General features: G+C 35.7%; 1 protein-coding gene across 2 annotated transcripts in view; it reads left to right on the forward strand.

Moving 5' to 3' along the window:
- Positions 1 to 14,215, forward strand: part of LOC123530058 (uncharacterized) — a 46,707-nt gene extending 32,492 nt beyond the window's left edge. For both annotated transcript variants that reach the window (XM_045310746.2, XM_045310747.2), the window contains 9 exons: positions 4,128 to 4,294; positions 6,011 to 6,164; positions 6,608 to 7,014; positions 7,170 to 7,470; positions 7,721 to 7,813; positions 8,679 to 8,881; positions 10,139 to 10,269; positions 12,749 to 12,935; positions 13,729 to 14,215. In XM_045310746.2, coding sequence (XP_045166681.2) covers positions 4,128 to 4,294; positions 6,011 to 6,164; positions 6,608 to 7,014; positions 7,170 to 7,470; positions 7,721 to 7,813; positions 8,679 to 8,881; positions 10,139 to 10,269; positions 12,749 to 12,935; positions 13,729 to 13,937 — 1,852 coding nt within the window. In that variant the 3' untranslated portion in view covers positions 13,938 to 14,215. The remainder of the gene's footprint in view (positions 1 to 4,127; positions 4,295 to 6,010; positions 6,165 to 6,607; positions 7,015 to 7,169; positions 7,471 to 7,720; positions 7,814 to 8,678; positions 8,882 to 10,138; positions 10,270 to 12,748; positions 12,936 to 13,728) is intronic.
- Positions 14,216 to 14,263: the final 48 nt, after the last annotated feature.

Consider the following 14,263-nt stretch of genomic DNA (forward strand, 5'->3'; position numbering starts at 1 on the left):
CAGTTTTTGCCCTAATTCTGTTCCATAAAAACGGTCTACAATGTATACGAATATCATCTGGTATATTTCTGTCAACGTTCACTTCAGGTGCCGTTAGACAGCAATTATACTTGTAGTGTATGCCATCACGAATGTAATAATCACAGATAACATCATATCGTTTCAATTAAAAACATGCCTCTATATTCACAGGCAGGTCTAATTTCCCTGTCATCTGAAAAAGAACCCTAGTATAAAAAGACCTGAACATAAAAAAAGACTATATGCATGAAAACATTATTCTTATTCTTTGATCACAATGAAGTGTTTTCCCTTCTTCAATACAGGTTTTATGGTTTCTCTTTCATTGAAAAAATACCAGATTCTCGTATTTCAGCCAATTAATTTAAAACCGACAACTGCATTATACGAAGTAAATAATCAAATGGAAGTGCGGCATTATTTACTGAAGGCCGATCAATAACCAATTGATATTGAAAATGAGAAAAATAAGAAGTAAAATGCTCTTCAAAATTGTTGAACGTGTTCGCCATAATTTAGACGTTTAATTGGTAATTTTTCAAGGCTTTGAAATGGATTTGACATGTTCTTTTGTTGCGGAAAGGTTAATATTGATGTTAAGCACATTATGTATCTCGTAAAGTGAAATTGCAAAACAAGGCCCTTGTACCTAACACTCAACGGTAATATATTTAAATTGTCTATCGGGCGATTAAATCGTTTGCAAATTTAGTTTTTATAACATTTTAAATATTTGTTTATTGTAATAATGCAGGATTTTTTAACGTTGATTCATATTTATTGGATTATTTCTTGTGATCAAAGGGAACACGAAGGACTTTTCAATATTATTGTTGGAAATGTACACACAATACGTCGGATCAACTGGATATACCAAATCATGACGTTAATTTAAATAATTCCACTCAATTGAAAGAGCTGAAAAAAGTGTATGTTTACAAAGTCAAGTGGGTGGACTGGTTCATTTAAATATCAAATTGGATATAGTGGAGTTTCAAGTAACTAGTCTGCCTTTTAAAGTTTTAACAATTGAATAAAAATGAATAGATTCTGATTTAAAACTGGAATCGGTGTCTAAGGAACAAATACTAGCTGTACAATAGAATGAAACACAGTTGTCGGAAGAAGATACTAGTGGACGTAACACAATGCGCACAGTCGCTGAACTTGGAAATGAAACTCTTTTATTGTTATAATATACGCATTAAATAATTAGAGAAACTCGTATATAAACGAGAACTTTTATGGATTATAACATGTAGGAAACTTCTCGATCGATGGAGAACAACGATATACTTTCTTTAACAAACACGCGGATTGTTAATATTTTAAAATGAAATGAAATATTAATTGTTGCATGTTGGAAAATATTTGCAGTATGTGAAACCGTTTTAATCACATATAGACGCAAAGGAAGTGTATGAATTTTGCTGCACTTAACTAAACCAAGGCTTGGGACTATTTTCTTTTCTTAAAAAAGGACGGACAATTATTTTTGTATGAACCGGAAAAGGGAAACAATGTATAATAAACAAGTACAAATTGCTCCAGGTGCTTGCGTCGTCTAGTAAGTATATGAAATAATATCTGTCACAATTCTGCTACAGTCAGCTACTGACCCGGTGTATTTTAAATTCTTGTTCATTTTATAACAAGGCAAAATTATATGTAATTCTGTCTTTTAGCACAACAGTCTCAGGAAGGGATCGATTTGTTACATTTTTTGTAGTCCAGTCAAAACAGAGCCATTATATGTTTACATTTATATCTACATAGGCGTAGGAGCGAATTTAACTGGTGGGGGGGGGGGGGGGGGGGGGGGGAAACCTTTTCGACGGGGGGGGGGTCTGGCCAGGGATCCCCGGTGCATTCATTACAAAACTTTGTCCAGGGGCCAAAAGGGCCATAGGCCTCCTCAAGCCCCTGTGTTTTGGCAGTCATTGAGTTATTCTGATGCATTTCTAATAAACTAATAAACAACACAATGGTGTTACTTAATCGGTCATAATATGTATTGTTCTGAATCAAGAGTGCCATTTTTCAAAAGTATTCGGTTGAAGCCCTGGAGATACAAACGAATAGCGCTGCATTTGTCTACTTGTGATATAAAGTTGTTGAAATTATTTCCCTTGAATAGACCATGAAAAATGTAAATACATAACGTTTACATGCGTAAACAGGCTAAATACTTACAACGTTTTTGCAGACGCTCAAATCGGAACTGTAGTGATGCGCTAGATATTATACTCTTTTTATAAAATATAATCGAACAATCCTAGGCAAGTCAGAATGCAAAGAAAGGCCAAATGCAAATCAGAAATCAGGTTGAAAAGAATTATATGATTCTAAATAAATGTTATATTAGACTGCAAGTTATATCTCTTTTCCAAAATATTGCAGAGGCCAAACTATAGTCCCCCCTACCCTAGCTTTGGGGCCCCCTGCCCCCTCCCCGGCTCCTACGCCTATGATCTAGCTACATATTGTTATCATGATCAATCGGCTATTGTCCTTAAATTATTCCTAAAAATGTCAAAATTTATAATCAGTTCTAGGGTACGTCGTGGAGTTTGCATATAGGGTCGAGCTGCTTGAAACAATGAAGTCTTTTTTTCGAACTTAAGGACAATAGAATTTTGTTATCATATGCGTTGCTTATTTAATAATTTAAGCAGAGGCATTGTGCTATCTCCTCTGAACACAATTAATGAATAGAATTAGTACATTAACTATTATATTCTGTTATAATTGATGTCTGGCTGCTGGTTCTGCATGGAACAATAGAGTGGTGGAAATATTTCTTCTTGTAAAATATTTAGGCGTATGTCTGTTACACCGTGTAGAAGTTAGCAAAATATAACAGAGAAACGTGAAGTTTTGAGAATACCCCGATGTAATATCTAAAACAGTTTTTCACGTCATATTCATTAGTATTTTGTCAGTCAACGAATTAAATCATAGTCAAAATTGAAACTTTTCAAAATTTTGGAAAAAAACCAAAATTGCTAAACTTTTGAAAAAACAACAACAAAACAACTGAACAACAACAACAACAACAAAAAACAACAACAACAACACCCAGTCGTGCTATAATACAGTAAATCAAAATTAAACATTAAAACTATTTTAAAAATTAAACAAAAACTGATGCCAGCTTCCTTCCAATACTAGGAATACCATTATTTCAAAAGAAGAAATTGACAAACTCAATGTGAATTTTGGAAACATTAGAATAGAAACAGACTGTTGATTCCCCTATCTTCACACACCTTTTAATATTATTTTATAGAAAATTAGATAAGTAGAAAAGTAAAAAAAAAATAGGATTTCTTCGGACTGATTTTAAGCGCATGTATGCAAAGCCACCATTGTTAAGGTCAATTTGTAAAGGCAGATAATGTATCTTTAGCGTGTAGAGTTACATCAAGACGAGTTTTAATTAAATTAAATGAAGGAGTATTAATGACATTTTCTACAGTGTGTTAAATTTCACCACGATGGCATATCAATAGTAAATAAATTCAAATGAACTTTATATAATACAGCATGAAAAATGCCAACGTTTATAATATATAGACATGTCAGTTTAAAATGAATAATATTAAAAAAGTCGACATATCAAGATCTTCAGAATTTATAGATTTTATTTTCAATCAGGGTCCACTAAGGGCGGCATGTTATCATAACATAAACATATTAACAAAACACACAAATAAGCCGTGGTAAGCAATAGTTATACGGAACACATCATAAAAACTATACAATAGAAATCAGTATGTATCAAATAGCGGAGAATAGTTGCACATTTTTACCGAAAGCAGACACTATAATTTTACAAAAAAGTGCCAACTTTAACACCTAGTGTTTTATCTTTTTACCAAATTGAATGCCTGTACATGCACGTGTGCGTGCATTAGTTTTCTGCATATTAAATGTATGCAATTTATAACGCCAGTTTATTCGAGAATCTGGCTACGTATACGGTTTTTGAAAGGACAACAATAGGTTGTTCAAGTGTTTTATTAACATGTAAGTCTGCGTCTGGTTAAGTTTGCAACATTGAGACACCCAACACCTCTGCACTAACCTCTCGTGAACATTTTCAGCACGATGTCGTCAACAATGATAGTTCCAGAGCGAGACACACATTACTCACAGTGGATCTCCTTCAACGGTGATAACGAACCGGTGCTGAACACCTCCCCGGAGGTGGACGAAGGGTGTGATACATTCCTGAAACGTCTGCAGAGAACAAAACTCATCAATCAAGACGGTATGTAACAATATGAGCCGCGCCATGAGAAAACCAATATAGTGCGTTTGCGACCAGCATGGATCCAGACCAGCCTGCGCATCCGCGCAGTCTGGTCAGGATCCATGCTGTTCGCTAACAGTTTCTCTAAATGCAATAGGCTTTGAAAGCGAACAGCATGGATCCTCACTAGACTGCGCAAACGCACTATGTTGGTTTTCTTATGGCGTGGCTCATATTGTATACAAAATATTCAAATATGCACGACACCGGCCACTTCATTAGTATTAAAGGCGTATGCTAGAGTCTCTGTATATGAGATGGGCGAAAGTTTTCCCAATAAAAGAATTTCTTTAAACTTTGGAAATTGAAGGACAATCATCTAAGAAACAAAGATATGCACTAAAAGTCATAAATCACTAGGACTGAAAAAGAGTTATCTGCCCTTGAGGGAAATGCCGTTTTCAAGGACAGATAACTCTTTTTTTTTTCAATACTGGTGACCTATGACTATGATACTCTAGCGTGCGCCTTTAAATGTTTAATATGTCCAGACTGGGATTATCTTTACATTTTTATCATTAGAATGATAGGCCTGAAAACCTGATTTCTAAAGCCTGAAATATTCTTTATAGATAAGTTATATAATATATGGAAATTCTGACAGTCAAAAGCCGGAAAATTAGGACCAGTCCTGAAAAATCTCAGGCAAGGATAATAACAATGATGATAATAATAATAATAATAATAATCCAACATTTTAGGCCTGTATGTTGTTCCAAAGTAAAATGAATCAGATGAATATTAATGCGCACCCTCCCCACCCCACCCCTCCAACCCCCGCCCTCCAACCGCCTAAATGTACTAAATGTATAAAGATAATAATTCCTTCAAACTTCTGCACACAATTCTACATATCATAGAAGACAATATCTTGCCCCAATTTTAAACGGCAAAAAACAAGCATTTGAAATAACGGACTTAGCTAAGCAATTAGTTGTTGTTTTTTTTTTTTCGTAAAATTGGGGCAAGGTCCGACATATACCAATACTATCGTATTTTCGGTTGTGCTTGTATTTCCCCAAACATGGAACAATATAAAAATAGCCCCACACTATAGCTTATTATACCACCACATTTATGGTTGCTGCTGTGCGTACGTCCGTCCCGAAATCTTGTGTCCAACGTCTCCCGCACTATAAGCCTGATTTACTTGAAACTTTCACAGTTGAACAAGCTTGATGTAAAGATGACCATATAGGAAAGAACTTTTGTTATTACTAGCTTTACCGCAGTAATGGCTCTTTGATATTATAGAATATTGAGAAAAATCTTGTGTGTCCAACTCCCCAAACACTATTGAAAGGATATATATTAAAGCTTCGTGGATGAAAGACCTTGATGTGAAGATGACCATAAATAATGGACTTTTTCTGGGGCTATTTTTTCTAGAAATATGGCCCTTTCTAACTCTTCATACACTTTTTGAAGGAATGGATTCAATGTTGCTCAGATGCACAATCTTATCTAAATATAATTTGCTTCAAACATTTAGCCGAATATCCTTCATGTGAAGATGGTCTGTACTAAAAACTTTGCTATTTAGAGGATGACGCAGTATGAGGGGGCGTCTGTGTCCTTATATGGACACTAGTTTACGTCTTGGATTTATTGGCGAAGTATGGGTATTGAAAGACTTGAACGTTATTCACGTGTTTGTTTCATTCTGTTAAACAGATCCAGCATTACCTTCCGGCCAACAATTTTGTTTTGAGGCAATGGTTGACAAACGTTACAACCGATGGAAAAGACGCCGACGGAAGAAGCGATCAGAAGCCAGACGGACAAATGTGGCACAAAATAGTGAAAGTTCCGACGAAGACGACGACAGGTTAGTTTTCTGCCTGATTACTGCTATGAATGTGGTTTCATTTGGAATCACATCGTTTTTTTGTTGTTAATTTTCATACTGAAAAGATGAATTAAAAAGCTAAAGTCCAAATTTCATTAAATGCTAGACATTTTAACTGAGGCTACGGGTTAATTTACAAATAAGTAAAATGAATTTAAGGTAATAGTAAACATTTATAAAACCGACTGAATCAGGCGACCATGTTAATATTTTTGAATGTAAACAAGGTGTTACTTCTGTCAGGGATACAGTCGGGTGAAATTATTCATTGCACATTACACTTATATATAACCTTATTCATTTTCAGCAGGCGTTATAAACAATAGCATTGTGGATTAATATGTTTTTACTTACACTAATAAGAATAAACGTTTTTAATAAGCTAAACCGCATTCCGTTTACATGTTTTCGTCTTGTTATAGAAATGCAGAAATGGAAAAAATAATTGATAAAATGTACGAAGAGATCCACGGTCCTGTTCCACAGACACCAAACGGATCACGTGACACACCACGTTCCCGTAACAGACGTCGACGTAAAGAGGCAAAAAGCGCACCAAAAGTGCAAGAAGACAATGACACCGAAGAGCAACTGTCATCTATTTCATTGTACGAAGTCAGTTCGGAATGGACATCTGATGGTGCTTTACCTAGTTCGTCGTCTGTTGGACAGATAGAACAACCCAAAGTCGGGAGTGTGACTTACGAACCGGAACAGGAAACGCCAAAACCAAGCGGAAGCGGAACTCTTTCAGACGACTTATGTTCTTGGCCGTACCTAGAGCAATATAGAACTGAAATACTAAAACGACTGACAAGTAGAAATTCAGGTAAAGAATAGTGTTCAACTAATATATATCAATACTAAATATTCCATTATATTCAATCTTATTTCTTATTTTACAAATCCATGTCATACTGTATCCGAATTGTGTGACTTTAACAATTCTCTCATTACAACTATACTTAATTCCTTTTACTTCAGATCGATTAGAAGATCAAAACGACTGGCTTCCAGAAATAAGAACTCCGGAAAACGGTATCCCTGGTGACAGTTTTCAAGAGAAATGCAACCTTCTTGCTAATCAAGAAAATGGCAAGTTTTACCTTGATGAACTCGACGGTGAACCTGAAAATATTCCTGAAAAATGTAGCCAGGAAAATATACAAATTGACACTATTGATATCGAAGATGAACATGAAAACGTTCGAGAGGAGATAAACAGCACAGAGGAACAGCAGCAAAACGCTGACAACAACACAGTTGAATACGAGCCATACATTAGGTAACATTTTTAAGATGTTTTCGGAATCATGTTTGCATTATTCATTGTTTTTTTTTTCTTATTTGAAATATATGCATTTCACTATTAGTTGGCACGATTAAAAACGTTACTGCATACGTTGCGCCTACAGTAACGTCACGTTAATACAGATGTCTGGCATGCGCTAAAATCGTTTTCAACAATGACAATCTTTCTGGTAAAGGGATTTTTTTCTCAACCTCGACAGAAAACTGTTTCTTTTCGTTTTCAGGGTAGAAGAAACACCACGTCAGAGTCCTTGTCAAGTGCCTGCCAAACAGATATATTCGTACACTAACTGGTTGCGTTCTCAAAGGCCAGCAAGGTACGTTCTGTATAATCCTGACCATATTCGCTATATAGAGCATTAGTTTTATTACTTGGTGAGTAAAACGGGTATGTGGACTGAAAAATAAGGCAAGTGTGTAAGAATATTAACATACGATTACAAGGAATAGGTCCAGTCATTCCAGCCCATGCATTATAGCAGGGATGTCTTTCTTGTTATAACATCTGCAGAATCTTGAGGGATTCGAAACACTTTTGAAATGGTTTGTCGGCCAATAGACAACACCATTTGCCCTCGGCCCTTCGGATTTCAGGCAATAGTTTAGACTATTGACCGGCAGGACGTCGAACAGTTTTTACTATTTAGCAGCAAGCCTTTCTAAAAAGTGTATAAGACTGTACATTTTTGGACAAATCTGCGTAGTATAATGGGCCGGCAATACGAGTTTTTTTCTTGTAATGCTCGGTCCAACATCTCTCGTAACGTCTATTTTTACAGTGACGATATAAATGCCAGCATGACTCCAAACATAGGATCTTCTTTCCAGGAACAGAAAGTTATATTGACATTGAAAAAGATCGTCAAAAATGTTTGAACTTCTGTAATAGCCGTTCTGCATAGTGAAAACTTCTCTGATGGAATAGTAGAAGTTGATTTTTTCATATTCTGGCATTTTATGTATGATAAAAAATCGGCAAAATAAGAAGCAAATTATAAAAAATCATTAAAAACTGAAAAGGAACGCGTTTTCAAAATGGTCCTTAATAGATATTCAATCTCGGCCGCAAAGTTCGGGCCAATACATCACGTAACAGTACGTTTTGTTTTTGTTTTCGAAGTTGGCAACAGCTTTGTCAATAATGCATGATTGCGTACGGAGGTTTTACTTAACTGCTTGCAGAAAACTGTGCTCCAGTGAACAAAAGCTAAAACCCCTATCTCGCACGAACGCCAACAACTGGAGCGAGATGGGTTACGACCAAGGTTTCCCAGAAGGCACCGACACAATATCAGCAGGGGATACAAGTACGGAGCTCTTGGAATTTCGTCCAATCATTAATCAGGAAACCATTCCGTGCACAAAGGAGAGATTAGCCAAGAAAAGCAAGTATACTTCGAACTTTTTAAATGTAACTTGTTTTCAGACTGTCTAAAAGGGTCCCATTCGCAATTCTCATACATTTTAGTTTGATAAGCTGCGACCACATTTTTTTAATTAGTTGTCTAATTCATCATCCATGTGATTTCTTCTAAGATAGAAGAGTGACATGGGACTTGTAGGACAGAAGTGGACATGGTTCAGTGAAAACTTTACAACAAATGTTGCTTTTCAAAATGAAATACCCTGTACGGCTCTGGTGCCTTTCCATGACAAACCTGTACTAGTGACAAAAAACAAAATTGAGATAACAAAATATTCATGAACATTCTTTTACCTTTCAAATCTGAAGAAATTACCTTTACTATTTCAAGACTTACATTACTTTTAAGTAAGGCATTTAGAGATATGACGTTAGGAACGTCATGAAAGCAGTATGACGTCGTTATGCATGGTGTGTATTTTTCATGTCGTTTATGCGACAAATTATGCATATTACTCACCAAACATCATACCTTTGAATATTTAGAAACAGTTTAAAATGATTTTACTAAAATATAACTAAACCATGTTTTTCTGGTTTCATCACGGGCCTTTTATCTGATCACCTCTTTATTCTATAATACTTGGCCTTCTCGTAGAATGTGCTTTGGAATTTCGGTTGCCATGACAACACAAATAACATTCGTATTTGGTAAAATATGGTAGAATTTGATTTTCCTTAGATATCTGAATTACAATATACTACTTTCTAATTTCTGCATTAACATAAGAAAAACAATGATTTTCCAGTGTTTTAAACTAAAGTGCAATAATTACATCAAGTCACAAATACAGGTCTTCTCGTAGAATGTCTCATATATAAAAATGCAGACGTCATAGCTTATAAGATTCGTTTCCGGTCAGTGGTGACTCAATCTGGAATTTGGTAGCATAAGAATACAGAAATATTCATGAAAACATTTTATTCGAAAATATTTTTGCACATGTGATGTACAGACCGCTGAAATTCAAATACTAAAATTGTTTACTGGATAGAAAATTCTTGGCAGATATATTTGTAAAATAATTAAATAATATTATGAGAAATTTACATAATGTCAACCATGAGAATATATACTGCTTTTATATGCCACCATATCTTTACTGAGTATTACTGTATTGCCGTATGGGCCTCAGACCTTCTGAATAAAATTAAATAAACTTGCCACATATTATAAACACGTTTTTTTTTTCAGTATCTTTATCTTTTATTTTTACAGGCCAGAAAGTAGCACTGAACATAAAGAAACACAATGTCAATCTTCCATCACTGACCAAGAACTCAAGGTCACAAACTTTGCCGGATACCAGCGGCAAAACCAGTCGTGAGAAACTAGACAGGCCTGCGAAGGTATTGTTTTATCAGGTCATTTTAGAATCCGGTACAAGTGCGAAATTTGCAGAAGCTATAGAATAGGTTGTGTGTCACGCAATGTATAATCTATATTGATATTTCAACTTAACATTTGTGCTAGAAATAGTCTGGATCCAATAATTCATCGATGTGCAAAAATGTTTAGCTCACCTGTCACGTAATGACAGAGTGAGCTTTTGTGATCGCCCTTGTCCGTCCGTCGTCTGTCCACAATTTCTTGTGAACACGATAGAGACCACATTTTGCAACCGATTTTAATCTAACTTGCACACAACTTGTACTGGCATAATATCTCGGTTCCTTTCGAAAACTGGACTGACCCCATCATGGGTCCCAGAGTTATGGCACCTTAAAGGGCCAAAACTTGCTATTTTTGGCTTGTGAACACGACAGAAATTGATTTTAATAAAACTTGCACACAACTTGTATTAGCAAAATATCTCGGTCCCTTTCGAAAACTGGCCAGATCCCATCATGGGTTCCAGAATTATGGCCCCTTAAAGGGCCAAAATTTGCTATTTTTGGTTTGTAAACAAGACAGAGACCACATTTTGCAATTGATTTCAATAAACTTGCACACAGCATGTATTGGCATAATATCTCGGCCCCTTTCAAAAACTGGCCAAATCCCATTTTTGGTTCCAGAGTTATGGTCCCTTTAAGGGCCAGAAATGTGCTATTTTGGTTTTTGTAGCTATACAGAGACTTCGTTTATGGTTGTATTTGATACAAACCTGCAAGATATCTTTAACAACAATAGATCTTGGATCTCATGATGAATCCGTCAGATCCAATCGGCCCGTAATTGACCCATGAAAGAGCCAAAATTTGTTAATTTTTACCTTGTGAACACGATAGAAGTGAAATTTTACATTTGATTTTAACCACACTTACACACAACTTAAGTCACAATAAGATCACGATTCCTGTCCAAAAACGGTTAGATTCCAGAATGGTTATAGAGTTACTGCCCCTGAAAAGGCAAACTTTTCTATTTTGGCCTTTTCAGTCATATAGAGGTTTCATTTATTCTTTGATTTGAAACAAACTTGCACAGAATGTTTATGTTGATGATCTCTAAGCCTAGTTCGCGTTCGCAACTGGGTCATATGGGGTCAAAAACTAGGTCACCAGGTCAAATCAAAGGAAAAGCTTGTTAACATCCTATAGGCCACATTTGTCACCCTATCTTCCTGAAACTTAGTCAATATGTTTATCATGATGATTCCTAAGCCAACTTCAAAACTGGGTCATATGGGGTCAAAAACTAGGTCACCACTCAAATCAAAGGAAAAGTCTGTTAACATTCTTGAGGCCATAAATATCACCCTTTCTTCTTGAAACTTGGTAAGAATGTTTATGTTGATGATTCATAGGTCAAGTTCTTAACTGGGTCATGCGGGGTCAAAAACTAAATCACCCACTCAAATCAAAGGAAATGCTTATTAACACTCTAGAGGCTATAATTATCACCCTATATTCATGAAACTTGGTAAAAATGTTTATCTTGATGATTCATAGGAAAAGCGCGAAACTGAGTCATGTGGGGTCAAAAACTAGGTCACCACTCAAATCAAAAGGAAAGCTTGTTAACACTCTTGATGCCATATTTTAACCCTATCTACATGAAACCTGGTCAGACTGTTTATCTTGATGATTCCTAGGCCAAGTTTGAAACTAGGTCGTGGGGTCAAAAACTAGGTCACCCGCTAAAATCAAAGTAAAAGCTTATTATCGCTATAGAGGCCATGTTATGACTCTATCTTCAGGAAACTTGATCAGAATGTTTACCTTGATGATTCCAAGGCCAAGTTTAAGATGAGGGTCATCATTACCCTCTTGTTTGTCTTTATTGAACATACAAAAATGAACATGCCGACAGACGAACAGCACACCGAGATGCAACAGGCTTCTTGTTTAACTATCGCACATGTATGAGATTTAGAATGAAATAATCGTAAAAAGTTGAAATATGAGTATACGCAAAAAATACATAATACACGGTTTTTTAATTAAAAATAGAGGCAATGTCCTTTCAAGGGGTCAGAAGTTTTATTGGCTGGATGTATATATAGAAACATTTCAATAACTGCGACGAAAGCTGGTTTGTTTGCGGAACATAATTGTTGTTTTCAAGTTTAATTCGGCATTTTTTTTGCTTTTGTTTGGCGATACGGTACCTGCCAGATTAATAAATTTGAGATGTGTCAGAAGTAAAAAGTGGCCCGGCATATTTATGCAAGCATGTATTTTAAAGTTTTTTTTAATTGGATAGATATCCAGTATTTTCGAAGAACATGCGGCATTATAAGTAACTAACGACTGAAAAAGATTATTTCGCCAAAATGTGTATACGGGGTTTTCGACATCAGCCGATGTACTTTTAATCACTCTATTTCGTTACAACCTCTTATTATGAAAAAATGAGTAAGATTACTTTTTTTTTCATACCAAGGTGAAACAGAAGTCAACGAAAACCTATGAAGAGAAACCAAAAACACAGACACCTCGTAATGCAACGCCGACAAAGAGCACCTTAAGGGAAACTCAAATTATTCCAGAGTTTCTATTTAAAGATTATTATCTGAGGTCCTTGTATGGTGATAAGAGAATCAACTCACACGTGGATTCAAAAAAGACTGGTTTGTCATACGTTTTTACTATCGTTATGGCATACACTTTACTCTGTATGATTTCCACGTGCTTTCTCTTTCTTTAACTAAACAGGTATACCGAATTGATGGCTGCAAAATGTTACAGTCAGTTCTTGGAGGACTTGTGACACACGGAATACCTTTGTTATTGACGGACTTTAAAAACTATGTACATATCTGTAGTTCTTGCTACAATCTATGCCATCCTTCAAAAGAATTTGTTGTTGCATTCTGTATTATAAATACATACTTTTATCAATTTTACGACTGCCATCTTTTAGACGGGTTAACAAATAGACGTAAAGCTTTAAAGACCCACAGTACAATAATAATTATTGTATTTTAATACCTGTCGTAGTATAGCTGTAGCATACCTGTATTATCAGATCAGCTTTCACGAAGCTTTTTAAGCATGGGCCGGCTAGGTTACTAAATTGGTTTGTTTGTTTTGGGTTTAACGCCGTTTTTCAACAGTATTTCAGTCATGTAACGGCGGGCAGTTAACCTAACCAGTGTTCCTGGATTCTGTACCAGTACAAACCTGTTCTCCGCAAGTAACTGCCAAATTCCCCACATGAATCATAGGTGGAGGACTAATGATTTCAGACACAATGTCGTTTATCAAATAGTCACGGAAAACATACGCCCCGCCCGAGGTTCGAACTCATGACCCCGCGATCCGTAGACCAACGCTCTACCTACTGAGCTAAGCGAGAGGACAGGTCACTAAACTGGGGTAAGTCTTTTAAATCGGTGTACAAATGAGTTATTTCCATTCCAGACAAAACGCTGAGGAAGACCCTAACTGTTGACAATCTGGAGATCCTCGCAAAGAGACCGGCAAAGAAAACAGAAGTCTCCAAACCCAATGAACTGTCTTTCACTCGCTCATTTACCTTTTCTATGTTCGATCTTCCAGAGATGTACAAGTTATATAACACAAATTTAGAAAGACGGGCGAATGGTGAAGAAATTGTGACACAGGAATAAATATGGATTTTTAAATTAAAACATGTATTGTATTTTCATAAGAGATAATTTAAATTTTAACATGTGCAACGCGAATAAAACAGTGACGGTTATAAAATGTTGAACTTTGAAACTATTTGCCAATAACCATAATAGTGATATATAATTCAACCGTATGTAGACAAGACTCGTAAAACGCCAACTTTTAAAGAGATTAGATACGCTTTTGTAGTTTTCACTGGATATACAACATTTGCTAGTATTCAAAGACCTGCTTTAAAAGCATCCAATGAACTTTCCATAGTGTTTTTTTTTCTCTTTATACATACTTCAATTACCAAAATTTA

This window comes from Mercenaria mercenaria, chromosome 13, assembly GCF_021730395.1.
Source record: "Mercenaria mercenaria strain notata chromosome 13, MADL_Memer_1, whole genome shotgun sequence".
Taxonomy (NCBI): domain Eukaryota; kingdom Metazoa; phylum Mollusca; class Bivalvia; order Venerida; family Veneridae; genus Mercenaria; species Mercenaria mercenaria.